General features: G+C 40.9%; 2 protein-coding genes across 4 annotated transcripts; both read right to left on the reverse strand.

Annotated features, from left to right (window-relative positions):
• Window positions 1-1232: 1232 nt before the first annotated feature.
• On the reverse strand, window positions 1233-12831 carry LOC306733244 (14-3-3 protein epsilon). 2 transcript variants are annotated; one of them, XM_079214452.1, is made up of 7 exons: window positions 12676-12818; window positions 7283-7482; window positions 5924-6030; window positions 4981-5187; window positions 4476-4612; window positions 4126-4178; window positions 1233-2212 (listed from the first exon to the last, which is right to left on the reverse strand). In XM_079214452.1, exons 1-6 carry the CDS (start codon window positions 12737-12739, stop codon window positions 4171-4173), a joined length of 723 nt encoding a protein of 240 aa, XP_079070578.1. In that variant the 5' UTR covers window positions 12740-12818; the 3' UTR covers window positions 1233-2212; window positions 4126-4170. The 2 variants fall into 2 exon arrangements, with proteins under 2 accessions (XP_079070578.1, XP_079070579.1); XM_079214453.1 differs by lacking the exon at window positions 4126-4178 and having other exon boundaries at window positions 12676-12831.
• Window positions 12832-15941: 3110 nt separating this feature from the next.
• LOC306753513 (adapter molecule crk-like) lies at window positions 15942-23886 on the reverse strand. 2 transcript variants are annotated; one of them, XM_079237390.1, is made up of 3 exons: window positions 23449-23886; window positions 21275-21873; window positions 15942-17811 (listed from the first exon to the last, which is right to left on the reverse strand). In XM_079237390.1, exons 1-3 carry the CDS (start codon window positions 23642-23644, stop codon window positions 17677-17679), a joined length of 930 nt encoding a protein of 309 aa, XP_079093516.1. In that variant the 5' UTR covers window positions 23645-23886; the 3' UTR covers window positions 15942-17676. The 2 variants fall into 2 exon arrangements, with proteins under 2 accessions (XP_079093516.1, XP_079093515.1); XM_079237389.1 differs by having other exon boundaries at window positions 23425-23886.
• Between the last annotated feature and the right edge of the window lie 454 nt (window positions 23887-24340).

Raw genomic sequence — 24340 nt, forward strand, 5'->3', positions numbered from 1 at the left:
GAAATACTATACTTTTGTATTACTTTTGTTTTATGTGTAGTGTACTATAGTACTTTATAAAATCACGTAAAAGAGTAATTTTAGTTTTTTTAAATGCTACACCAAATTTTTTTCATTACCTTTTTCCCCATCTACTAACTATGAATTTGTCATTACATTTTTGTGGCATACTATATTAGGGGCCACTAATAGGCAAAACGCGATCCGGGTCCGGACGCCGCTGTATCTGGACCATGGAACAGATATATAATTGAGAATTATTTGACCGAGCGCTTCCATTTTAACCGGCGCTGCTTTTCCAGCCTGTACGATACTTTCAGTGGTCCAGGAAACACTTCAACCATTTGCATGCATTGTATATCATCTCAACACACACACACAAAAGCACAAGTCTTTTGAGCAAACGTACACACTCTCATCCGAAATGAAGGCACAGAAAAATAAACCTGAGTCCATTCTGATCAAAATCCTCACACATTCATTCACTGGCCAACAATGATGTTAACGGAGAGGGGAATAGAGCTGAAACAAGTGGTTTGATAACCAGAGATAGTCCCGGCACACCATTTTTTCTTCAAAGATGAGAAAAATATAATATGGTTTTCTTCATTGACATCCCTTCAGCCTGAATTTAAAGCAGGGCGAGGAGAATTCATTCATGTATTTTTTATATACTACACTACAGCTTTTTAATGAGATACTATATCATGATGATGTCATCACTCAAGTTTAGGAACCGTAAGTCTATCTGCAAACAGTGTCGTTTTCATAAGCTCATCACGTTTTAGGTACAACCTTCATCTAAAAAAGGTAACTGGTAACTCCAGCTGTCAGATATTTAGTACAATATTATTAGAGTGCTAGTACTACAAACATGTGTACTTGTACAGTACCTAAATACAAATACTAGTTACTTTGAACCACTACTGCAGAATCAATGCATCCATCAACTGTATGTCAGATTTATTCTGCTTCTGCTGGCTAGCACTGCCCTCTAGTGGTTAAAAATCTAAACAGAATTGTGTCAAACCAAAGCACCAACTGGAAAAGACAACATCTTACACATGTTAATTTAATTTTTCAATTTGAAGTTTAATGTTAATTCCATGCTGTGTTTCAGTAAGAATACAGATGGTACTTGTGGCTCCGTTGAGAATATCCAGTAGTACAAATCAGATTCACGTTACACATACCGAAGAGAGGAAACGAGTAGGAAAGAGACAGTTGAGAAGAGGAAACCTGAAATAGCCAGGGCCGTAAAGATAGAGCAGGTCTCTATTTCTCAAACTTTTTTTTTTTTTTCTTTTTTTTTTTTTAAATATGGTGCCAATGCAAAAACTGCATTATATTACAATCAAGTGTTGAGCATTCCCCTCCCACGCGCGCGCACACAAATGTTTTGTCTGCTTAAAAGCCATTACCTAACTATCTGCCATTAGCAAAAGCGCTACAGCCTCGCAGCACATTACTTGGTCCGAGAATGGACAAGAATAGAGGTCAGAGTGATGCTTGGACAAGGGGGACATTCTGCTATTTGTCATTAAAAAAAAAAGATATTGATGTGTCGAAGGAGCAGGTTTGGTAACCGCAAAGTAAAGAGGGCACTTGGTTCTTTCAAAAAGCTTTCACACATCCCTTTTAAATCTTTCATCGCCATTTTATTTCCTCAAATTGCAAACTGAAATGTTTCAAAACGCACTGACTGCATGAACAATATATTGTTTAGAAACACAAATACAGGAAAAAGTTGAACAGCTAAGTATTGTCTTTAAATAAACTTTTGCATATGTGTGTTAGAAATACAGGCAAGCATACTTGGCAACAGATGATACAGCAAAGAAAAAACAGTAAAAGAGGACATGAACCTTAAAGGGTACAGGCTTGCAAAATGAGTCATCAAAAATAAGGTAAAACTCCTGGGAAGTGGAAATGGGGGTCCCGAACAGGCCCTGTGGGGCATCGGGACATGACATGCATATGAGAAGAAAGGGTGAGACAGACTGGTAGAAATGGAGGGAAAGGTAGAGGAAGAGTGTGGGCTGCAGATATAAACCCAGTTGAAAACTGTGGCTGGGGACAGAAGCTAGTGCTGGGAGGAGAGAAACAAGGGAGGAGGGGGAGGCGGAAGAGGACTTGTCTTGTGTGGTTCACTCTTGCGGGGGAGTCTCTTCCTCAGCATCTTGCGGTGGAGTTTCTTTGTTCGGTTCTTCACCTGAGATAATGACAGGAACATAAAACAATGTTATCTCTGCACACTCAATTAGAGATATAAATATATAATAGCTAGTACGAAAGGGTGCCAACTGTGTTACCATTTCAAACATTAAGCATAATATTGTCCTCTCATAAACACAATGTGCATTTTGTTGTGGCACAAAAATGTCGTTTGCGGTTCCTTTATTAGAAAGAGTCAAGGAATACAACGAGGCAACGGTCCGAGTCTTTATTTGGTGCTTTGTGGGCTTTTTAAAGTGCTAAACTGAGATTCTGGTCAGTTGACATCACTGAAGGAGAAATTATTCACAGAAATGTGTGAATCGGTCAATCATGCAACAAACCATCCCAACATTTAGAAGCAGATCGCAGTGTTTACCACTGATTGTGTCGCCATGCAGTCAAGTGAGCAAGAGTTAGTTCACAGCCAGAACATGGTCAGATGTACCGAGGGAGTAAAATGCCTCGTGAACCTGTACAACCGGTTACTTAGAAAGGTTACCATAGAGGGAGCACAACCACCCGTGTAATGAAGAATTAAGAGGCACAAATAACAAAGGCTGGAGAATCCATCATGATTAAAATAGAAACCGTAACAGTGCTCATTAGCGCACACTAACTGGGATGTGAGAAAGCCACAGGAGATGGAGCAGCAGCCTCGCATGCTGTTATGTTACTGCAGTTTATCCGTTATGTCACACTTCAAACGGCTGCGTTCACAGGTCTCCAAGCTCGGCCTCAGCGAGGCAGGATCTGCTGGACCGCATTCAGCCACACTGACGGCGAAGGAGCAGGGGGTCCGCAAAGACCCATAAGTCTAAATTTAAAAATGCCCGAATCACAATCTTTTGCCGCAATTGTGGAAAGGGTAAAGTCCCAGTGAAACAGAAGTTAGCGTGACAAGAGGGATTAGAATAAAATTTAAAAAAGGTGGGCGGGCTCAGAGTGTAGCGCGATACAGAGGACGGTGGCTCCACACACACGCTAAAAGTTGGTACTCGCTTACGTAAATCCGCTTAAATATTTGGTTTTACAGAAAGAAAATATTTTGATATACTGGCCACCCAGCATTTGAGATTGGAGTGAGACACGGAGAAAAGCTGATGTTGTGATCTTCGCAATAAAACATCTTTGATGTGATGTGTCGAGTCTTGGCCAATCAGCCTTAAGATGTCTACAGCGTCCCTCTAACTTTTTATCCTTTCACTCCAAGTCGAAGTTACCGGCGACACAAAGTTGTGTCGTAATCTTTTTGTCACGTCACCCCATTAAATCTTTCCCAACCTCAAGTCGTTTTAAAAAATTAACAATTGTTATTGTTTTAACAATAAATAACCACAAAGAAATAAGAATACAATTGAATAGGATTGTCTGATTTATGTTTTCTGTTTGTTCAAACAAATCTAATAAAAACACTTTGAATCTATAGACTACTGCCTAATAGTCTTATTATTGCCATTTGATGACAATCGCTCATATACTGTAGGCCTAAATAAGTATATTTATTATTTTGAACAAAGGTCAAATGTTATTTCACAAGTTTCAAAAAGTGCCCCCAATTTATTTTTTTATGCCCCTGGATTTCAGTCGGTCAAAAATATGTACATTTCCTACCCTGGGTGAATAGCTAAACAATGACCAGGAATGTGATTTTTAAGGGTTAAAGGGGGTATTTTTCTATTTCATCTCACATTTCCCAGGTAAACAATGCAGCAACATTTGGTTAGCAGGTGAAAAAGAATTGTTAAAAAAAAAAAAAAAAATGCAGCTGCGTAATCCTTTTGCGCTTTGGGCAAACAGGGCAGGAGAGGATATAATATGAGAAGGTTAGTTTGGGATGTCAGGGTGGTGAGACAGAAGAAATAGCTTGAGGTGGAAAAAGGCCAAAGACAGGCAGAAGGAATGACTTACAAATTAGACTTCTATAATGGAGGAGTGAGGGGAAGAGGGCTGTCTTTAAGAATCTACAGAAGAGATGAGAAGTTAGAGCAGTGTGTGAGTACTGAGAAGGAAAGAGGAGAGAGGGGGCTTGTGATGAGTCTCAAGGTCACAGAAAAAGATAATTCGTCAAAGTTCTCATGGTGCTTTTTGATGGCATCAGCAGTTGAAGACAAGTATCTCAGGAACTGCAAACAAAAGACTATGAGGGGCAAATTAAAAAGGAAAACAGAGACAAGAACAACTTTAGCATCACTGAGAAATGTAGATGCCATCTATTCAAGCAACTAAAGGCCCCAAGTTAAAAAGGAACGCTCTCTCACCATCTCCCTGCACGTCTGAGGTCCATAGTGTCAAGTTGTCACGTAGCAACTGCATGATAAGTGTTGAGTCCTTATAGCTTTCCTCGCTCAGAGTATCCAGTTCTGCGATGGCATTGTCGAACGCTTCCTTCGCCAGCCTGTCAGCAGGACAACGCGGTTACACACATTCAGTGAACAGATGGATGGAACTGTATGGTTGGGAATTAATCTGTTGCCTTTCATGATTGGTTCTAAGGTGCAACAGTGTCCGACAGACGGAACAGTTTCTTGGGAGCAATAGTTGTTGAAGCGCCGATTTAATTTAACAAACTGCAATCGTTGCAACGTACTTTTTCTGATGCCCTGAGCTACTCTGCATTCATAGACACTTGGCATAACTATGTAAACTTAAGTAAAAACAATACAGGAAAAACACTAAATAATGAAGTTAAAAACAAATAGAGTCCTATATATACACACACTTGGAAATGTCAGTTAAAACAGAAAATAAAATGATCCCACTTACTTGCAAGCACGGTCTGGCGAGTTGAGGATTTCATAATAGAAAACTGAAAAGTTAAGGGCCAATCCCAGGCGAATGGGGTGCGTTGGAGGGAGTTCGATCATGGCGATGTCGCTAGCAGCTTTGTATGCAACCAAACTGTTCTCTGCTGCCTCTTTCCTGTCGTTGCCCGTGGCAAACTCCGCCAGGTACCTGTGGTAATCTCCCTTCCTGAGTAGAGGGAATAAACAAATAACAAAATGCATTAACAAACCAGCAGTACTGCATTTGACTGGACAGAATACAGTTTGGGGCAAGTACATGAACCTGCAAATGAAGCCTTTTTAATAATTACATGGTAGAAGCCTGAGCCCCATAACAAAAAAGCTGTTGGTATTCCAACAAATATAAAGGCTTGAATAGCAAAAAAAGACAGACATGACAACAACAAAAACAGTCAATTAAACAACTTACGCATTGACTGAAAATCTCCACCTAAAGCAACTGTGAGGTTAACATCTAGCAGCCAGGTTTCTCACTAAACAAGAATGTTTAATTACTTGGTTATGGATCGAAGTATAATCCTGTGCACTGCAACCATAACAGGAAGTAGCTCAGATAGACACATACTTATCATGATTGCCAGGTAAATTGTGGATTGGAGAGAGGTGAGATAAGGTGTCCATTTTGTACATACTTTTTTTATATATCAAGTATGTTAACACCCTTTAAGAGACAGGTGCGCAGCAATCTGAATTCTGATTAAATGAGGGAGAAACCCCTTTCTGTTATGTATCTCGGTGTTCATTCTAGCCTACATTAAGGTGGGAACCAACAGATTTATGTTTGATGAGAGTGATTATGGGGTATAAAACGTGAAATATTTGCATTACCCTTTTGACTGATACCTAGTCAAACCAAACTGTAAAAAAGTTATAGAATGAAACAAAATAGACAATAGACTTACATTTTGTAGTAGAAAACCTTAGATTCTCCTGTGACTGCAGCTAAGATGAGGTGCTTGTCCAGTACGTCCAGAATGTCGTTGCAGATTGATTTCAGCTCTTTCTCGACCTGCACACACACACACACACACACACACACACACACACACACACACACACACACACACACACACACACACACACACACACACACACACACACACACACACACACACACACACACACACACCTGTCAATGGCTTGTATGGTCACATAAAACCTTGCAGGTTCTAGATTCTAGCAATTTAAAGCTGGTTTGATATTTTTAAGTTGTCAATGTCTAAGTCCTAACTGTCAGTTGCAAACAAACTAGTGTACTAGTTAAAAACAGACCCCATTAGTCTTGGAGGTAGCAGTCTTCCCTAAGCTCTTTTCAAAAAATGTATACCAAACAGATCAATGAAACTTTTTCCAGCATGGGGAATTACATACGTACAAACCCTGCAAATAAAGTATTTTACTGCTTTCACTGAATTAGTGGAACGGTTGCTGTGCTGCATTGCGCTCGGTGGTGCCGCTAGTGACAGGGAGCTACTCTGCAGCAGAAATGAGGAAGAATTGATTTACAGTCGATGCGCGGTTGCTGCGAGCTCGTTATTTCACTCAGACAAGGGTTGTTGGGCAGTGAAATCTCAACATTTCCTCTCAAAGTGGAGAGGTCAGTGGAGGAGACCTTGCAGTCCTGCCAAAAACAGTAAAACATTGCTGGCCAGTTGCCTACTACATATGGAAATGAGATTATCCGACAGTGCGCCAGAAACACGTCTCTCTGTGAAACCACAAGGTGAGTGGTAACCTAAAGTTCTAATTAAGGGTCTGTGGTTACAGTTCAGGAAAAGCCAGAGATGTTTGCTCTATAAACTCATAAAAGCTAATCTGTGACTGAAATATGGCAAACAAGTGACTGCTTTGTCTCCAGTTTCTCATCAAAGCCGACTGAAACAACGCCTGTTTGTTGCAGTAAGATTTACAGAAGACTGTAAATGCTTTGTTGGAGACATCAGGAAGGACTGTTTGCAGATGTGTGATGCGATTTAGTTTTATCAATATAGAGTGCTGAATGGGCAGAAAATGGCCAATTGCCGTTCGAAGTTTGACTTCTCATTAATAATTAAAAAGAGGAATTAACATCTCCGAAACAATGCGAGAAGATAATCTACATTTCATTCTTGCTTATCTATTGTTTGGCTCCAACTTGTTTTCAATGACAGAAACTTGCTGACTTTTTCATGATCAAAAACGTATAGCTTAGAAACCACAGAAAAGATACAATCTCACACTGCTTAACCAGTTGATACATTCAGTTAATAATAGTGTCTGACCGTTTTCCTGTATTCCCGGATCATCTTTAGTTTGTCTTCTCCGCCTTTGTTTTCTTCTTTCTGTTCCAGGCTGCTGATTATCCTCCAGGACGCTCTTCTGGCACCGATCACGTTCTTATATGCTACCGACAGCAGGTTCCTCTCCTCCACCGTCAGCTCCACGTCCATACTGGCCACGTTCTTCATCGACTCCACCATTTCTGGAAGATACAGGGAAACAAATGGCATAAGACGTGGGCTTCTCAAGTCCCTCCGGCACAAAAAGTAGCAAGAACCTGAACAGTGTGAAACATTTACTTTCAGTAATTAACGCAGCAATTTATTAAGTATAATAATCGCTTTCACAACATAATGTAATGCAAATTTCGAGCAGTGGAGGCAGCCATCTCTGATGCATTCATTTCAAAAGGGGTACATAAAGTGAAGCACATCCAACTTTAATTAGCAATGAGTTTAAACCACAGAGCAGAGCCTTAAAGGTTTACGTCATCCTCAATATTATATTAATGTGGTTCCTGGGAGAGATTCACCACCTATAGACACCTTTGATAGGATACAGGGAACGGAGCGAGAACAATAATGTTACTTTAAACTTTAAAGTTGAAGGAGCTTATCAACCTCGAACCTTGTAAGACTCGTGTGAGGGAAATTGGAGCGGCTTCATACCGCACTTGTTCTTGTTTTGGTATAAATCCGGAGTTTTAGTCCTGTTGCTTTATCTTATCTGTTTTATGTGATTTCTGTGTGTCTTGTGTATGTTGAAACTTTGTCTATGCTGCTATCTTGGCCAGGATTCCCTTGGAAAAGAGATCATTGCATCTCAACGGGACCGACCTGTTAAAATAAAGGCTAATAAAATAAAAAAAATGTACCAGAGGGCCGAGCCAATGTGATGCCTTTCTTGTCTTTTAAACATCTCACCTCCCCCCAAGGTGATTCAGTAGGATGTGGCTGATAAAGAAGCTACAATAAACAACAATTTAACGCTCAGCTCTAGGGCTGCAACAACGAATCGATAAAATCGATTATCAAAAGTGTTGGCAATGAATTTCATCATCGATTCGTTGTGTCGTGCGATTATTACGCCGGGTAATAAGTCGCGGAGAAGAAAAAAAAAAAAGAGCAGAGCAACTGGCCGGCCAGCGTTTCTGAGATTGGAGTGAGACACGAGAAAAGCTGAGGTTGTGATGCTCTCAAAAATAGAAGATCTTTGACAAGTCGAGTCTTGGCCAATCAGCGTCTTCATGTTCCTCAAACTTGTTTTTAATGGAAGCTAGTCAGCTTGCTATTGCGTTAGCTAACGTGTTTGGGTTGTGTATTGTCGTTAAAGTTACGTTATGTTCCGTTACATTTCAGTCTTGCTTGTAAAAAACCGTAACGTGATGAAACATGCCGTAACCACCGGTCTGGTTCAGTTCACGCTGTCACTCGTTAACGTTAAACCGGCGGATCTGGCTGCAGGTTTTTTTTTTTTTTTTTACTCAAAGTAGAATGAAGCAAATCACGTAGTTGGGCTTAGCCAACAACGTGACGTCGTGGTCATAAGAGACCCAGAATGAAAGAGTTTAAGGAAGAAGACTCTCTATATGTAGCAGTACAGCTTCCCTCTGTCCCAGTATTTCATACATATTGATAAAGCAGGGTATGTAAATGCAGCCTCTGGAGGGATCAATTACAGTAAAAAGGGCTCACATTTGGCAGATGTAAAGCATATATGTGTATGTTTTTAGTGTTAGTCCATTTTGTTGTTTTAATTAGCTCAGGGATGTTCAAGGAGCAACCTGTTTGTGCACTTTCTGAAGATGTTTTGCACTGTCACTTCTGTTTTTGAATAAAGGGTTGGAAATGAACGCTTTTTTGATAAAAACATGTTTTTATCCGATTCATCGATTAATCGAAAAAATAATCAACCGATTAAAATAATCGTTAGTTGCAGCCCTACTCTGCTCTGAAGGAGCTACCAATTAGCACAACAAGCCGTTTCCCTGGGGATTATTAACGGACGGTATGTGGGGCCTTTGTAACCAAATCACAAAGAGCAGGTCAAGGGGGCACAGAAGGGACACAACTATCTAAATAAACTAAACTAGTGCAATATTTGGTGATCTACTCTCTCATGTATTGATACGCCATCATGGTTGTATTAGAATATTATTACTTTTATGCTGCTATCAAAATGCAAAACATATTCTGTGGGATGATTTGTAATTGTTTAACATAAGTAGCATCATGTGTGGTATGCCAATGAATGTTTTTAACCATGTGATTTTTGTGACTAGCAGTTAACACAAATCAAGCTCGAGCTGCAGACAGGACACACTTCTCACGCTGAACATGCTACACCCTGGAGGTGAGAGCAGTGTGCCAGGCTTTTCAACTTCACAGACAGGGTGTTATCTGTTGAAGCCAATAGCAGGGTGCTGCGCAGCACACTGGCGAAACCTGATACGCGATGGTTTCAAGCCAGGAGGAGCACTACGCTGCTTTGATCACTTTACCCTCCAGCCCAGCGCGCTCTCAAATAAACTCAATGACCCCCTCTGTGAAAAAACCTCTCAGCATTACAAGCTCTACGGCTGATCAGTCACTCCGCTCGACCTCTTGCTGACAAACTGGGCTTCATTAACCCCCTTTAGGGGTTTGACAAAAAGTATATATGTTAATGAAATATATGCAATAGAAAGCAGTCTTCTTCAGTGTATCAGTATTACAGATTAATGCTTGAGTAGCTGTTAACCAATTATTTAATTGTTGCTAAGATGGCATGTGTGTTATTTTAGAGATTTAATTTGTCACCCGTGTTGGATAGAAACAGGGAGTTTCATGCAACAAGAGTCCCCAGTCAGACCCTTGTTCTTTTTTATTCTTTTGGGGCCATTTGATGGAAGGAGCATGTAATGTGCGTGGCAGCGAGACTTGGGTGTCTTGGCTACATTTGAAGTAGCAGGTACCACAAGGATGTCAGCTCGTCATTTTCTCAAATTGAATATAGAATTATAGATGGCCATGTACCTACTGATAATTACGTAACTTTCCAGCTGAAGCACTGCCTCCAATGTCCAGTCAAAATGTTATAAAAAAGACCACGTCAAACATCCTGTGCTTATCTGTTGAAGTGTTATTTATTTGTCCTTGGTTTCTAGATCTTAATTGGGTATGCCTGCTACTGAACAGCATGCATCTGTCTCTCACCCACTTCAACCCAAGAAAGAGAAACCTCCCTAGAAAAAGCCCCCAGTGGCTTGTTTTTTTTTCTTCCACAGACATTAACCCATAAAATGTATTCTAGCTTCTTCTTTTTTCTTCTAATTTCAAAGCCACATGGGTCTTTAAATACATTTAAAAACAGACCAGATGCATCTAAAAACCAAAGCACATAAAAGAGCTCTGCTCGACAACTGTTGGACACAGTGAACAGCAGCTGAAGCATAATGCAGTCAATGTCCAGTGGACTTAGACGGTATGACTCCATTGTACAGTGGGATCATATTGAGAGTTGATGATCAATGTCAATGACTGAAAATATCTGACCAACTGGTTAAACATTTTGACTATGCCACAGGATTGACTTCCTATAGCAGTGAAAGTTAACTTTGTGAATTCTTCGTCAGACAAGTAGAGCTGAGAGACGGACAGTTTAAAACACCACTGACTAGTCACGCAACAAAACATTTTTTTAACAATCAGTGCCACCATAGCCTACGTCAAAATGAATGGGGAGAGACCGCAACACAAATAGAAAGCAGTCGCCGTGGCCAAGAACCATAAGATTCTGCATTGACCGAACGTAATCGTGAGTTTGATTTAATTCCAGCTCAGTGTGAGTCTTAACTGCGTGGAGGTCTTGTTGAATGTTGCGCTTCTCTCTTTTCTTTGTGTCACACAAAGGTTGGAACACAGACACACAAACCTTGTTCTAGCTACCAATAACACATGTCAGTGAAAACTCACCTCTACAATCATATGTAGCTTGACAACATAATTATAATCAATCTTTCTATATTAACAGATCATCGTTGACACCTTGCCATCATCACACATGCAGTGTGTTTTTCCCTTTAAATATATATATATTTTTTGCCTGTATGTCGCCAGTAGTCTGCTTGTGTACACGTTCTGTTGCAGATAGGAATAAATAACGCAATGCAAATGTTTGTCCTACTGTAATATAGTGAGTTACATGATGTGTTGGTATCATGGAGAACAAAGTAAGGAATGGAATAAATGAGTCAACAACTAAAGTAAGAAAATGTATTTGTTTTTATTATATAATAATAAAAAAAAAAAGTGTTAGTCATTTGTCAGCTCCTCTAAATCCACAAAACGTGGCAGTCTGTGACAAAATGCAGCAACAGACCAGAAGTTAATGCAACATTTTGTTTTCATGCAGTGTTTAATTAAGTCAGTCAGTCAAAGATATGGATCATACCAAACCGCAGTGATACGGCCTCCGTGTATCACGGCGAGGATCAAGACTAGTATTGACTGAACATCTAATTCAACCACATTGTAAATGTACCAACGAACAGCTTAATAAATGTTGCATTTGCTATTAAAAAAAGACATGGCATAGATGGCAAATAAAAGTTGACTGCCTCGCCTGTAGACCACAGGCGCTACACCTCTGAATCGATTAACCGGCACGACAACACTGGCCTCGTTAAAGTACAACCGCAGAAGGACCAACACAAAGAGAACTTCACGTTTCAGTTTTTAAGTCTTTGTTGCAGCTTCAAAACATATAATTCGGACCTTAAAACGGGTTGTTGAAAGGCAAATGTCACCCTTAAATTCGGCGTGCACCCAAATGTTAGTGCCCCCTTGGCTGCGCCTGGTTCGTCTTTTCTCACTCTCGGTGTGGGCGGTGCGTTAGCATTAACCGTGGTGAGGACACCATTTTTGGGATATACATCTTCCGACTGAAGCTGCCGCTCCAGCTTATTCCAATGGATTCAGCGCAGGCGCACAATGTGAGACGGGATCTGGAAGATTTGCTTTAGAAAATCTTTGTATTTCTGAATGGAATTTGGAGTCACGCGTGTCGCAGGGCTGAAGAAACGGCTAGTTATGCGCTAGATAGCTAGAGTTATAGCTAACTAACTACCTGAGGCTGGTTGTTAACTAGCTTTAGCACACGAGCTAACGTTTAACCAGGCCACGCGACAAAGCACGTTTTTCACCAAGCAAAAAACAAGGCTTCGAAGAATTAATTTGAACGTTTACCGATTCATTCGGCTAGAGCAATATATCCGCCATTTTGTCCCTCACCCAACAAATCCATGTGTAATGCTTTACCTGCGCCTCCAAGCCCCATGCGCAGGGAGACTGAAAGGGGCGAAGAGGAGCCAAGCAATTCTGCAAACGACCATTATTTATGCGGAGGGGGCTCTTACCGTCGTATCTCTCCGCTTGTTCGGCGAGTTTTGCCTGGTATACTAAGTTCTCTCTATCCGCCATGGTGTTCGGCTTTTGGGGCTGCTTGTGGCGTCCCAGTAAGAAAGGGAGAGGAGTATCGGTTGGTGGTGGATCAGCAACAGCAACCGTTGCTCCGCTGGACTGATTGAACACCCACCGGTAACACTGGCGTAAAGATGGCGGCGCTACTCCATCCGGGAAACCCACGCAGCAGCAGTCTCATCGACGCCTACGCCCTCGGTCCCAAAATATATCGCTCTTCCAAGATTACCTTACAAATTCTATTCAAACAATGGCAAATCCTGTGTGGAGTGACTTTTCAATGCGTTTTTAAACAAATTATAATTGTATATTTATTAAATGTAGCTACTCGTCCATTCGGCATCAATATAATTCATGAATAAGCATTCATTTTACAATTTTAACATATTATGGGCTCACAGTCACCTGTGCCTTCTTAGTGTACAGTACAGTAATGTAAAGCCCAAACTGACAATTTGGTACGCTTTTATTCACTAGGTATATTAACATATTACACGCGTCAGAAGAAAAAAAAACAGGTACATTTTAACTTCAAATAATATATATTCATAGCACTTTGACACATTATATAATCTCTTAATAACATCTTGCTTGTTCTGGTCCTCTTCAAAGTGAGGTCGAAATGGCACAAAAACAAAAACATATGATCATTAAAAGAACAATTAACCATTATTTGGCATGATGAGACTTGATGTTTTTTTCTTTATTTTAAGTTGTAGAGGAGATACGGTGCACATTAAAGGATAATCAGTGGTATCTTCTTGAAAACATTTCGTTTTGAGTATTCATTAGTCTTCAACAAACTGCAGTTAAAATAATGTCATGAATATGAAATGAGAATATTCTGTAAAAGGCAACAATTTGTGAATTCAGTGCCATGCATCTGAATGCAATACCAGATGACTCCTTTGCATAAAGGCATTGCAACAAATAGAAAAAGAGGATTACAAAAAAGTTGTTGCACTTCAGAAATCCAACCACTTCTTTCCATTCAAAGACAGGAGATTACTAAAGGGGTGTGGCAACAATCATCTTTGAAACATCATCATTTTAAATATCCAACTGACGTAAAATAAATAACTACACTTGAGAATTGACATTGCATTTTTTGTTTAGATGGTTTTTGTTTTGTGTGTGTCACAAACAGTAGTGGCTTTGGTCAACCCATGTAAGTGCTAGATAGGCCGTCTGTGTTTGTAGTGAAATAATGTAGTGACACATACTCCTCTGTTATCACATTAAACCACTGAATGTACTTACATCTAATAATTTAGCTGAGCTTAAATATTTCACCTCAACAAAGAAACGTGGAATATGGGGACTTAAAATTATTACAATTGTTTATTTATATACACAGGGCTTCAAATGACCCACCGCCGTGGCTCAACATTTTTGATAAACAGGTAATAAAAAATATGGCATTTAATTTAGCATACAAACAATATTTCCCCTAAATTTGAGTCTCAATAACAAAAAAATGGAGGGAAACTTGCCACAACACATTGTAAACTCAGACAACATTTCAGGATATCTGGGATCAGATGCATAACAACTCTGTGTTAAAACCGTGTATGATACGAATGCAGAAAAAAATAGGCATCTGCACGCTTCTTGCATCCGTTTTTATAGATTTTGTTGTGAAATTGTGTGAAGGTTCACAGCCCTGAGTTGTACTCCCACAGTTAGCTAAAACTCAATCAATACTTCTATTTGCTCGATCAGGTTTCAAGGAAATAACGATACAAATAAGAAAACACCCCTTTAAACTCATCCCCAATTAGTGTGCACCTATTTAATCATGTATGCAAAAATATTAAAAAAAATATATATATATTTCTACATATTTTATATTAAAATCCAATCATCTTTCCTTCCTGGAAAACAAAATATGAAGTGTGCCTATGTATGCTTGTACCAACCAATTTCAACTCATAATATCTTTGATCCATCTGCAACGTTTGTCCAACAAGGGAGGTGGGTGTAGAGCCACGGTTCTTTGTGGCTCCACACCGGGCTAAATTCTAAGCATGCCCACTACATTTTTGTAATCCCTCTTGTAACTGGTTCACTGGGGAATACTCACAGTACAGAAGATACAGATGCTATAACTCCTTTTTTTCACTGGGACTTTAGGACATGGCATTAAAAAGAAGCACAAAAGAGCACAATTTCACCAAATATCATTTGTATTAAAAGAAAAAGGTCTCCACCAACGTACAGCAACTAACGGCACACGGAACCAACCAAAGGGAATTAAGTTAATAACTGCGCCTTTCATTGAATATCATATAAATATAGTTGTTTTATAGACTGCAAAATGTTGTTAAATTGTCTTAAAAACTAAAATGATGCTGCAGATTAAGATAACGTCTCTCATCATAAAGACCATACTTATGCTTTTATGATGCATGTACAAGATGTGCACCGACTTAGCATTGTCTTCACTATAAATATGTTTGTTAAGTGACACAAATTATCTGTGTGCATGGGAATCACGCGTACATCTGACCCCAGGGCTGTGTTAAATGTGTGATTTTGGAAACAGAGACCAATGTGTTTTTATGCGAGTGCTGTGGAAACCATTTGGTGCGCTTTGTTCATTTCAACATATCAAAGACAATACTGACTGACGGATTACACCGTAGTTTCGTAGCTTCCTACTCAGAACTAAGTTTTTCCAATACAAAACATGAGGTAAAGAGGACACAACTCTGCCGATCCTCCCTGGTGACTGACAAAAAAAAAAGAAGAAACTTCTGTGTGCAGCTGTAGTTTACCATTTACGTCATACAAGAAGCATCCATTGCATTTATGTATCAAGGGAAAGTCGATACATGCGAGTATACGGTTTACTATAATACATAAGTAATAACAGTATGACCACAGGGTGATTTTCTTTTCTTAAAAACAGTGTTATTGTCACTGGTAACAGCGTTACACCAGTTTAAATCGGTTTACTGCATTTTTATAAACATTTGCCAGCCATCTAATTGCCGTTTAGAGCAACAGGGATTACGTTAAGGAGGACGTCTCAAGTGGGCGATTGCTCTGCGTGCTTTTGATGGAAAAGGTCTAATCTGAATACGGATCTTGGAAAATGAAATTTCACTGAGGAGAGCAGTCATAGACCATTGCATGGTTTATTTTCATACTGACATAATGCTCAATGTTTATAAAAGCTTTTTATGTAATAATAGCACGTGGAGTAAATGTGGCTGACGAGAAACAATTCACCTGCAGCATGTGTGAACCATGACACGAGAAATGACAGTGTGACAGTTTTTTGTTTTTTTTATACCAGTTATACACAAAAATGCAAGAGGATTTAGTGTTTTTAAAGGTGGCTTTTATCTCAATAGCATCTTGGAATGACAATGTCATAAAAACCCTGCTGGAAGACAAAAATAAAATCCCTCGACCTTTCTCCGCTCATCTTTTAAAAACAGCCTCAGAGGATCTCTCCTTCCTCCTGGAAAGGGCTCTTATTTTGTTCTTTTACACCATTTCCCATGAAGTCATCAATGTTGGTGCTGAATAGTGTTTTTAAAGAGGAACATAATAGAATATAATATAATATGTGCATCTCTGGTCACAAAAAGTTAAAGAAAATCAACAGTATTTAGCATGAATGGTGTGTCGCGTCAATTCTGCCACAATATTTCCACTTTCGGTACATAAAAAAAAGGGACATTGTGTGTAGTGTGGGATGTAATAAGTTGGTGAAGTAGTCTTCTCCACAAGACGGAGTCATCAGGAAAAGTCTTTGCACATTTCACTCTGAGGTTCACAGTCTGGCACTACAAAAACTCACTGATTCATGATTCTGTGAGAGAAGCCGAGTGTTTTGTCTCCTATGTGCAATTGATTTTTCCCTTCTGTATGAATCAAATGCAGTGGGAAACAAAAGAAGGGAAGAGTGGGTGAGTAGACTTCAATACTGGGCTGGAGATGGGTAAACCTCGGTTCGACTGATATCGATTACTGCCGCCTAATTCTGCCTGTTATGGAAGGAAACTGACATTTTGCCAATATTTAAACTTCACAAGAAAAAAGGATTTTTAAGTAGAATTTCTGCCTTTCATTCCACCTGAAAAATACTGAATATTTTAAGGTTAGCAGCTGCTATAAAGACATGGCTCCACTACACTGGGTAAGCACAAAGACTGTAAACATGAAGTGATATGGACTGACAGGGAACTCATTGATTGGACAGTTCTGATGGCTGCATCATCAGCGCCTACGAGGAAAAATCAATAACTAACAGCAAGTCTGGATTGTAAGTATTATTAGTCGAGACTGCAACTGGAATAAAAAATTAATGCCTGATGGACAGAAGCAGGATGGAACAATGGGAGTCTTGAGCTGTAACATTACAGGGGGATAGTTGGAGTGGCTGTTACGTTTTATACACTTTTTAATGAATTGCTAAAATACATAGGAGGGGGACAGAAAGCCAAATCTTCTCTACTAAGAGAGTTAGGCGTGTAAGGCCCTTAAAACAGTGTATAATTGCTACATGCTTCTAATGAACATACAACAAGCTAATAAAACAGCTCTGGAATTATTGGAAGCTAAATGTTACGTGAATAAATACTAAATCAATAAATGCTGCCATCTATCTGAATGAAAGACATATTTAATTGCTGGTTTCAGAGAAGTAGTCAAGCATGAGCCAACAATGGCAGTGTGTGATGCTGACTAAAAACAACAAAGCTTATATAGGCGAACCGATATCAGTCTGACCGCAGTGTAAACTCTTCAACATGACAGCAGGTAAGATGACCCAACACGTCGCGTGTTGGCAGGGGAACGGTTGAGCTCATAGGTTCATATATTGTGTGCTTGTATAAATCCTTTTCTTTCAGAGCATGACGTAATGACCAAAAGAGAAGGGATCTGCTGGACACGGTCGAGGTGACAGGGAGAGCGCGCGTTTCTCAGCTCTCGTCGTCGGGATGGTGTTGTTCCAGCAGCCGAACATGGGTGAAGGGAAAGTGGCCTCGTTTGCCCTTGCACTCACCCTCCCATTGGCCGTTCACGTTGATCTTGGTCACTTTTACCGTGTCTCCCACCTGCAAGATGACAACAACAAAAAGAGAAATGCATGGACACAATACGTTAGGGCTGGGATCCCAAAAATTCATATCACGGTATTTTGTAAGATTCTGGCGGTTTCACGGTATTTCCCCCCCAAATAAACACAATAATTTATTGACACCAAAAAGGACCGCCACCGCCATCCACCACTCGCTCGCAACTGTTTTGATTGGTACATAGGGAGCTAAACTTAGAGGGATTTAGGACCCAGGGGAATCCCTTGATACTAGTGACGCATGCGCGGCTGTAACGACTATTGTCATTCTTCGGCAGGAAGCAACATTTAATGTTTACAGTCACAGATACGTGTACAGCGCAAAATGGGTAAAAACTGGCAGGATCGGTTCATGCAAGTCGAACATATCAAATTGACTGACCCATCTTCATCTGTACGGCTGCAGAGCAGCAAACGCACATGTCGACTCTAGAGTTTGATTTGAAGCACAAAAAAACGTGACACCACTTGTCTGACGACTTATTTCTTGCAGAACAGTTTCAACAAGCCTGCCAGAAGTTCAGAGACTCCTTCCATTTTAGTTAGAAGAAAGTATCCTTTATTAATCCCCTAGGGGAAATTCTTCTCTGCATTTGACCCATCCCTGGATAGGGAGCAGTGGGCAGCCCTGAGAGGCGCCCGGGGAGCGGTTGGGGGTTGGGTGTCTTGCTCAGGGACACTTCGACATTGACAGCGATAGTTAGACAGTCACACTGAATTGAAATTTGTTCCACTTCATTCATCCAGCCGGACATTTTGTTCGTCACTGCCAGTTTTTGTGAAGAGAGGGGAGGCTATATTGTGTTGCACTAATTAGTCATTTTAGAGTGGCGCATCCATCCTAACAACGTTGTGTATGATCGAGACTGAAGCGGTGGTAGAAGTTGCAAAAAGGCATTTCATATTTTTGGATAAATTGACTTACAGCTTACATAATTTTTCTGTGGCCATGTTTCCCGGATATAACCCAGAAATGGTGGCATATTAGGGGTGGGAATCACCAGAGGTCCCACGATTCGATACTATCACGATTCTGCGATATATTGAGTATTGCGATTTTATTCCCTTTTTTTCCACCGCAAATTGTCCCCAAAGGAAAACTTTGTCAACATATTGTATCTAAGAAGATAACGTTTTCAGTCTCTTCATCTCACAATGTGATTGTCAAGCAGACAAACTGACCAACGCTTTCATAAATGTTGCACCTGACAAACTGAACTGCTTGTGTTACAGTCTGCATAGTCGCGTCATTCGAGCTGGACGTGCCAGAGTGGGGGCGGGGCTTATCTCTGTGGTTTATCTCCTTGTAAAGAGTTTTCATTTCTGCCATCCACCATGAAAATAACTACTATTTCTGCTTCATACAATTGTCTTAAATCGTTGTACAATACACCTCATACAATCTTGCAAATTTAAATTCAAACCTACAAAGCTGTTTTGATACAGATTAACAGACGGCCGTGTTAACTGGCGATTTTTGGCCGGAAGTCACCAGTTAACACGGCCGCCTGTTAATCCGTAACACCGTCATCCCGATGCAGTTCCTGGAGAAGCAATATTGTGAACCCAGAAACAACGGTATTTGATGCTCCGACGTCTTTGGGATTTCCACTACAAGTATAAAGCAGAAACAGTAGTTATTTTCATGATCGCTTCCAGCGCTACGAGAGTACCAGCAGCCAGTTTGATTTATGCTTGAGTTAAGTCTTTGACCAGCGCCGTGTCGCGGGTGTAGTCCTGTGCGCCATGCAACAGCTGTGCAGCAGCGCCGCTACGAGTGACAGGAAGTCCAGACGTTTGATATACATGCGGACGGCGCATTTCTCATTTCTTTCTCCGATGTCTCCCATAATTGATTACATAAAAAAAAAGATCGATACTTGGCTTCCGTGTATCGATACAATATCGCCACGCAAACTATCGCTATGCTGAATCATTTTTTTCCCCCACCCCTATGGCATATAGGACCTCCGATAATGTGCCCAATGCTAGAACTATTTAAAGGGCTAAACAAATGTCTGGAAGAGTCTTCAGTAGATTTAGCTTAGACAATATTTGATTCACATTCAAAATCCCATGTCAGTCTAGTTCTCATGCAGTAATATTGATTTACCCGTTTCAGTTTGATGTTAAAAACTAAAAACAGACAAAGTAGATGTTCAAAAGAAGTACATTACAGATAGTAGATCAAACTCAAAGGTTTTTCTAATTCCAGGTTCTAAATTGTTTTGCAGACAACTCGCTTAAAATAGGATTTAATTTCAGAATAACATCTTCAGTTGTAAATTACGGAATAATTGCTAGTCCTTATCTACAGTGAGAGCATTGTGTACAGCACTGGGAATCTTGACCATAGTTAGCAGGCTGCACAAATATATTGTGACCTATTTTAACAGCGGCAGCAGGTTCATAAACCCAGTGTCATCGGGCCTGTTCTATCTCACACAGTCTTTCACTCGTTCATTCAAACAAAATGGTGGCATCCGTTTTTCTTGAGAAGACTCCAATAAACAGCAAAGGAATTTAAGAGCTGGCTGTGTTGAAAGTTGGTACCATGTGTTTGTGTGTAGTAGAATGACTACATTTAATCTAACAGTAAAACTATTTTATTCAAATTGAATCGTCTCCTTCTGAATTTACAACAGACCAACTGTATGCATCAGTGTGATGAAAATAAGTTAGGAGTAGGAGACTGACAACCACTGCCCATATAACCAAGTATGTCTCCAGTGCCCTGAATGAGAGCCATCTCTAGCTATTGGCTAGCATGTCAGCAGAAGTTCACATGGTGAAACTGAAAACTGAAACTGAAATAACATGAACAGAAAGAGCATCAATATCGTCCTCTTTTAGTGGTAATCCTTTGAGGTGTACGATAGCATGTTAGATTGATTAACAATCAGCTTTGGAAGCAAGATGGTTAAAGTGTGTGTGTGATGCGGAGACGCTCTGAGTTTAGATCACCGTGGGGCGGCCTCACAACATACCAGATTAGGTCAACCTCTCTTTATTAATCTCCACTATTGTTTTGCGTTTCAATAGTTATCTGAGCAAACACTGTTTGTCTGTTCCCAGAAAACCTAAAAACAAGGCGCGTTTCAGTGGGCTCCAGTGTTAATGAATGTACAATGCAACACTCACATTAACCCAATGGGCCATAAAGAGATGTGTACATGAAGAGGTGCCATTGTAAAAAAGGATCAGTGTCTGTCTTTCTCTATAGTGCCATCCCCACTGTGAGTGTCTTCATGTGCCCCGTCAACTTGCATTTGTGAAGATACTTTGTGTGTATGATCACACGCATGAGTAAGCCATTTACTAATCGGGACAATCTACACTGCCACAGCTGAGACCAACATAGATAAAACAGAGAGGCAAAAGAAGGTTTAACAGTAAATAGAAGGACAGCCTTGGAGAACATGAATGGTGGGTGGGATTGCTACCTCCAGTGAGAGTGCCGTCTTGTCGTAGGCGTTGGGCACCCTCTTCTGAATGGCTCGGGCATAGACGGGCCCATTCTGTAGGTTAGGGAGCTGGGCGTTGACCACAGGCTGAGCGTACTGGCCAGGGTCCCCCAGAGGGTTTGTCTGAGGGGCTCCTGTTGCGTCTGTGCTGCCCACCACCCCTCCCGCTTGCCCCCCCTGTCCACTCCCCACAACAGGGGGACCCAGGCCGGCGGCAGTGGGCGAGGCCGGCCGGTACTTCTCCACGTAGGGCACGGGGATCATCCCGGCTCGGCCCTCCTGGTTAGCTGCGTTCCACCACTGATCCTCTGGCTTCTCCAGCACCCGCAGGATGTCGCCCCTGCGGAAGGGGAGGTCCTCCTCATCGTTACCAGGGAAGTCAAATAGCGCTCGTACAAACTCTGCCTCGTCCGACGGGACGCCAACAGAGGAGGTGCTGACGAATCCTGTGTGCTTGGCCTTGTTTATGGGCTCTATGAGTGTGGTGGTGTCCAGGTAGTGGATCTTATAAAACTCCAGCAGGGCTGGCAGCGCCTCAAACTCCTGATCCCCAATCCGAAACCGAGGGGGAGCCAAACCTGGCAGAGGAAGGGTGACAGTGTTAGTTTGTGAAAGTAAAACAAATAGAAACAAAGAAATCCACAATCAAATTAATACCAATGCCTTTGGGCATAATCACTGGCAGCACTGACAGGCTTGCTCTACCTTTGAAGTCACACAGCACATAACTGGATTAATTACACACAAAACATTGACTATTATATCAAGGGTATGATCAGGCTCCAGAACAAAGTCCCAAAAGAGGTTGATGTAATGTAATATCACCATATGAGAATCCACATGAGAAACCATTTGTAAATGAAATAACCTGAATGGTTTGGTGGTTTAAATGCATGACCAAACATGTAAATGCAGCTCATTGATGAAAAATCTTACAAATATGCCTAGATGCTCATTGATTGACATTATCGTTAATAAAACAAAATATATTAAAAACTCTGTAGAACACATCGCAAAAACCTCTCTCTCCATTGGATCGCCCAATCCTTTCAAAATGTGAAACTAAATAGTTGCATTCTAAGACACATTTCACATTTTGAGTAAACACTAGATATATTAGCCAACATAAGTCAAATTGGATTTAATTCAGTGTGAGTGGCAGTAGCACATGGATACTGGGTACCCTTCCAACCAATAATGGCTCACTATTGATGATTTATTATACGGGCCCGCAGATTAAATAAATAAATAAATAAATAAATAAATAAAGAAGCTCTGAAAGGACAATAATTGAGAACCCGCCATAAAGAGGTACAGTCCCAGCAGCAGACCTGTAAGTAGGGCTATGTATGTGCAACAGGATCACAGACATTCCAGAGACGCCGAGCTGACCAGTCATCCCCCAGTTGTGACAGCCAAGTCTGCCCAGTCCCATTCAGACCCAGCCCAGCCCATCATGCACGAGGACCAAATACCGCCTCTATCCTCCGTCAGGAAAAAAGTAATAAATGATCAATAACGCCTTGATTGGTTGTTGATAGCTAGGTAGCCAGCACCAAACTCCATTTAAAAAGTAACCCACTCAACTCCCCACCCCCCATTTACATTAGCGTTACTTATGATTTAATTTATGTTGTGGTATTCGGCCGTTACATCTAATACACGCGGATTAGCCGAAAGAAAAGCAACCCACCTATCATTTCAGACCGATTCTCCTGTTCTCCCCACAGTAGCTAGCCAGTTAGCTAACGCTCCCCGGTCCAACGTACACTTCGGTGGGCGGTATCGAGCAGCGTGCACCACATGTAAAAGTTTTAATTTATGCCCCAAAGAGTGAATACCGTTTTAATACATATATGCCGACTTACAGCGTATCTTCCGAAAACACTGGAGACACTTAAACGTATGCGATAAAGCGCGGGCACATCTTCCGATTTACCAGGATCGCGTTAAATTAGAGATTTCGCAAAGGGCGTTTGGCGCAGCTTGACGAGAGCGGCACGTATCGGGGTTAAATCAAAGCAATTCACTATTTAAATGAAACTACTCGTTCTCAAGTTGGTATCAAGTGAACGTGTGTGGCAGGTGAAGTCATATACCTAAATATGTGACAAACAATTCAACGTTACCTGAGCCAGATTGCCGGTTGTTACTGATGCTGTTGATTATATAATGGGACACTTTGGAGTTCTCCGACACGGACAGCACGTAGTCGCCAGGGCTGGTGATCGAGTCCCTCACCAGGAAAACGCCATGCCTCTGCCCCTGGAGAAGAGAAACCCCTTCCTGGCGGCTTAGCCTCCCCCAGTACCAGCTAGAGCGGTCTTCGGCATCAAAATTACCGGCCATGGCTGTGAAATCCCGTCCGAGGCTTGAGGCCTTTCCCCGTCGCCTCTCCCTATCCGCAACTCATACAAAAACTTTGGTTGACTAACGTTTCCCGTGAAGAAAAAGAAACCCCGCTATAATACCCCCGGTTTTTTTTTACTTCCACGACTAATTGCAGGGCGTTTAAAGACGACGGAACTTATGTTTCGCAACAAAAGCGAATACTCGACTGCTTAAACGTTAAAATGGCAAAAGAATCAATTCAAAACTAATGTGCAACAAGAAACTCCGGGACTGAAATGGCGGATCTAGGGAAAAGTTGACCTCATCTACCGGAAGGGATGCCTGGTCAATGGGAAGCGCTGCGTTCACGCCCCCTAAAAAACAGTGTAGATACGAAACAACAACTATATATCTTGTAAGATTACAGCACTTTATACCGCTGCCATTGTTTATTGAGCATATCTTTAATCTCATAGTTTACCCACGAATCATATTAAAAATAACCCACAGTAAAGTGGTAGCTTAAAGCAACTGTTTGGATTTCTCTTAGTAAATAATATAATCACTTTGAGACCATGAACGCACCATAATCAAACTTTGCTGCAAATTCCTTTGTTGTTGCACCTTATCAGCTTTTAAACAGTTCGAAAACACGCATTTTGTGAATCTAACGTGAATTTTGTGTGTTAAAGTAAAACAAGTATTGCAAAGTCA

This window comes from Taurulus bubalis (genome assembly GCF_910589615.1).
Source record: "Taurulus bubalis genome assembly, chromosome: 2".
NCBI classification, from domain to species: domain Eukaryota; kingdom Metazoa; phylum Chordata; class Actinopteri; order Perciformes; family Cottidae; genus Taurulus; species Taurulus bubalis.

Excerpts from the sequence above, each read along its gene's own strand:
- LOC306733244 (XM_079214453.1), bottom strand. The coding sequence starts at position 12,739 with ATGGCGGATAGAGAGAACTTAGTATACCAGGCAAAACTCGCCGAACAA. Across the intron at positions 5,188-5,923 it reads AAGGTTTTCTACTACAAAAT|GAAGGGAGATTACCACAGGT; the intron begins GTAAGTCTATTG and ends CCCTCTACTCAG. Across the intron at positions 2,213-4,475 it reads CTCAGACGTGCAGGGAGATG|GTGAAGAACCGAACAAAGAA; the intron begins GTGAGAGAGCGT and ends TCATTATCTCAG.
- LOC306753513 (XM_079237389.1), bottom strand. The coding sequence starts at position 23,644 with ATGGCCGGTAATTTTGATGCCGAAGACCGCTCTAGCTGGTACTGGGGG. Across the intron at positions 21,874-23,424 it reads CAACCGGCAATCTGGCTCAG|GTTTGGCTCCCCCTCGGTTT; the intron begins GTAACGTTGAAT and ends TTCCTCTGCCAG. Across the intron at positions 17,812-21,274 it reads AGACGGCACTCTCACTGGAG|GTGGGAGACACGGTAAAAGT; the intron begins GTAGCAATCCCA and ends GTCATCTTGCAG.